Genomic DNA, 3901 nt, shown 5'->3' on the forward strand with positions numbered 1-3901 from the left:
TAGTTTGCCGTAGATGTTGATGGTGGTGGTTGTAGTATTGTCGAAGGTGGTGGTGGTGGTAGATGTGGTTATAGTTGATGATGGTGGTGGTGGAGAAAGAGAATATCGATAGCAGAAGAATAACTCAATGGATTCGGTGGAGAGCAGTTGAAGATGGGTTTTGGAGATAATTGGTGGTGGTGATGAAATTTTTTTGAAGAGAGAGTTTGATTTTCCACGGTGGTGATGGCGGAGATGGAGAAGAGCTTGTTTTACACTTTTTTCAGATCTGATTTGTGTTCGAGCGAAGAAGACGAGAAGAAATGATTCTTTTGGTCATTTGAAGAAGATGAAGAAGGGCATTAACGTCTCTTCCCATTAAAAGATTCTTTTGGTCATTTGACCCAGATGGAAAGCTTACCTGTCCATTTGACCCAAAAAACATACATTTTTGACTATATAACCCATTTTCAGTAAATTTTATTAAATCATGGAAATAGTAATCACGAAAAAATAAACGTTTACGAGCACAACATGCACCATACAACGCTGAAGACACTCATCAATAGTAATACTATAAGCATCTGTCCTTGAGAGATATAGAAAGCCAATTATTTATAACTCGGTTTCTCTCAACAATAATGCATTTTAACGATGGTATTATATTTCACCCGACAAGATCAAATGATTCACTGGTTCAGAAAATAATAGTACCAAGTTGTGTACCCATGACACTTCATGACCATACATGTATGTGTTTAATCAGGATCACATTTTTTTAATGCCTCCTCCTGCAAAAATAATAGTACCAAGTTGCCTTCATTACAGACATGTCTCGCCCCACTAACGGCTAGCTAGCCCATTTACGTTGACATCGTACAGACAATGGAATTTTTTTTTTAGTCCGACGGATAAATAAAAACTTAACGGCTGTAAATAATTTGATTACTCTACCGGGTAAATATTTATAGGCAGCCTAGGTTTGGCATGAGCAATTAATGGCTTAGCCAAAAGCAAATCAGTAGCCGATTCCGATAGATCTATCATCGATTCATCTGGTGGAGCACTCCAGTCGAACCCTTGAATGAGTCTAGCTAATAACATGATAGTAATTGCAGTCCCAAGTGAACCACCCACACATCCACGCCGTCCAGTAGAAAATGATATGAAACGTAGTTCCTGCTCGGCAAGATCCACAGCAGCTACTCCGCCATTTTTTGCTGTTAAATGACGCTCCGGGTTGAACTTTAGTGGTTCATGCCAAATTCTATGGTTCCGACCTAATTCTGTTCGACTTAACAATACATGACTTCCTCTCGGGATAAAATAGCCTGATACTACTGTATCTGAAATCGATACATGCGGAACGTTAAAGGGAGCTAATGGATGGAGTCTAAGTGCTTCCCTAGCACAAGCTTTTACATAATTGAGTTTTGGAATATCGGCTTCTTGTACCCAGCGGCTTTTACCGACTACCATATCGATTTCATCTGCTGCTTTTCTGAGAATATCCGGTTGATTTATCATCTCTGCCATGGCCCATTCGACTGTATTTGCCGGATTATCCACTGTCGCCAGTATTATTTCCTGTCAGGGCATAACGGAACATGGGCGGATAGTGAGTGTACGCACACTGATATTATTAATGTGAGGAATGGAAGGAGATTATGAGATTACAATAAATAAAAACCCTACCGTTACTTGAGCTTTGATCTCTTCAGTTGATAACAATGAGTTCCCGTTTTCATCCTTAAGCGAAATAAGCACATCTAGCAAATCGTCAGGCACTTTGTTCTCCATAGTTCCATTGCGCCATTGTCGAATCCTTTCTTCAATAATTGGGTCATGATACTTATCCACAACCCCCATTGCTTTCTTGACAATCTTTTCATGACCGTCTATATCCAACCATCTCAAATAAGGTAAATAATCTTGTATACCAAAAGCATAAACATAATATAGGACTTCAAAAGCTGAATCAACATGTTCTATCTCTTCAATACCGGGTCCTCCATCTTTTCTTCCTTGGCCAAAACACCTTTTGTTGAAAATCATTTTTCTAATTACATTCCCACTGAATTGCCTTGTTAGTAATCTTATATTAAACACTGCACCTCCACTCAACGAGTTTTTATGGCACTGATTGTGTAAATAAAACACAAGGTTGTCAGCTTCCTCATTTCTCTTCTCGAGAAGCCATTTAAGTCTCTTATGACTGACCATTTCGGAGCTCACAACTCTTCTCATCTTCTTCCATTGGTCTCCCCACGGTGTAACAACAGCAGTTAAGAACCCACGACTCAAATACTCAGTAGCCATTGTTCTAGGCCTTGAAGCAAACACCGCATCTTGTTTATCCAAAAATTCTCGAGCAAGTTCGGGAGAAGTTACTGGAATTACATGAACGTTACCAAGACGAATACATGCGATTTCAGTATTCAGTTCTTCCATCAGACCTAGTATCCATTTATATCTTGGTTTATTACGAAGTAATTCTGGTATGCTGCCCAAAATTGGCCAAGGTGATGGTCCTGGAGGTAATGGAAATGAAGCTGATAAAGAGGGCTGTTTCCTAAGGGAATTTACACCAAACTTGATGAAAAGAAGTAAAACTATCGATGCAAGAATACGTAGCAAATAGCTGGTATTTAGTAGATCAAGCATTGCGAGGTTGGTTACAGAATCCAGCCAAAGGCTAGTGCTAGAGAAGCTTAAGAAAGAGGTTTTGATGGCCATGCCTACCTAATTTCTTGGGATGTTAATGATAGTTTTAGTGAAGAGTAAATAGTAGCGTAACCCGGAATATATATGTCATAAATGGAATAATTTTTTGTGAATCAGAATACCTCTTTAAGCCTTATCGATAGAGATGAGTACTATTTTTTTCCAACCTCAAGCTTTCATAAACGTGACAAGAAATATCGTCGATGGAATCCACGTTTTAATTATGGAAGAGGATAGGAACAAGCAGAAAATCCCAGTGTTCCGTATGGGGTTTTACGTCTCATCTTCAATTCAACTATTCTTTGATATAACTTTCAGTTAATTTCAACTTCATTTTTACCCAAATGATGATCAATTTTGTGTTCTTTACATGAACTGTATATCGATCATGGACTCATTATATGAATATGATATTCTCTGTACATCTATAGATATGATAGTTTTATGATATATTCTTGATTCATGATATATATATATATATATATATATATATATATATATATATATATATATATATATATATATATATATATATATATATATGAAATCAGAGTTCGGTAGTATTGTGGATAATTAGAGTTTTTCATCATGAATTTTGCTTCTCCAGCTTTGTCCATGGCTGTTCCAGCCACTCGCGAAGAGCTTTTTCTTTACTTCGACCAGCAACATATCTTTTGTTGTTTCTTTCAAATCGGAATGTTTTAATGCTATACGTTTTGTTAGCTAATCTTCAATTTAATCTTAATTTGAACGGGAGCAGTTACTACTAAATTGAAACTGAACATACAATAATAAAAAGTAAAGGGTAATAGTAAAAGCTGTATATTATATTATATTAAAAGTAACTAAAAATAATAAAAGTAAAATAAAAAAAAAAGTTTAAAAATGAAATATATCTGATGCTCCAAATAAAATAAACGGTCAACATTTATGAAGGTAGTCGGAAAAGGCAGTACCATGCGGCATCCAATGCACACCTCAAGAAGAGGGTATTCAATATAACCCTTTGAAGGTAGTATGAATGCTACATGTAATTGCTATGTTGTGTAATCGGATCCATGCTAAATACCTAACGTTTAAAATGCAACCCATTACTGTTCTCATTGACTGCACTACTCCTTCCAAACGGACGAAATTTTGGAGTCAGACTTTAATCTATACTTTACCTTTTGAGTCAAAGTCTTCGTAGTTACTGTCT

General features: G+C 36.7%; 1 protein-coding gene across 1 annotated transcript; it reads right to left on the reverse strand.

Moving 5' to 3' along the window:
* Positions 1-608: 608 nt before the first annotated feature.
* On the reverse strand, positions 609-2726 carry LOC113353323 (phenylalanine N-monooxygenase-like). The gene is made up of 2 exons (XM_026596966.1): positions 1675-2726; positions 609-1566 (listed from the first exon to the last, which is right to left on the reverse strand). Exons 1-2 carry the CDS (start codon positions 2713-2715, stop codon positions 925-927), a joined length of 1683 nt encoding a protein of 560 aa, XP_026452751.1. The 5' UTR covers positions 2716-2726; the 3' UTR covers positions 609-924.
* Positions 2727-3901: the final 1175 nt, after the last annotated feature.

This window comes from Papaver somniferum, chromosome 2 (genome assembly GCF_003573695.1).
Source record: "Papaver somniferum cultivar HN1 chromosome 2, ASM357369v1, whole genome shotgun sequence".
Taxonomy (NCBI): domain Eukaryota; kingdom Viridiplantae; phylum Streptophyta; class Magnoliopsida; order Ranunculales; family Papaveraceae; genus Papaver; species Papaver somniferum.

Bases quoted from the DNA above. Each gene is read 5' to 3' on its own strand.
- LOC113353323 (XM_026596966.1), bottom strand. From the start codon at position 2,715: ATGGCCATCAAAACCTCTTTCTTAAGCTTCTCTAGCACTAGCCTTTGG. The intron at 1,567-1,674 runs GTAGGGTTTTTA...ATGCCCTGACAG, and splicing joins AGATCAAAGCTCAAGTAACG to GAAATAATACTGGCGACAGT.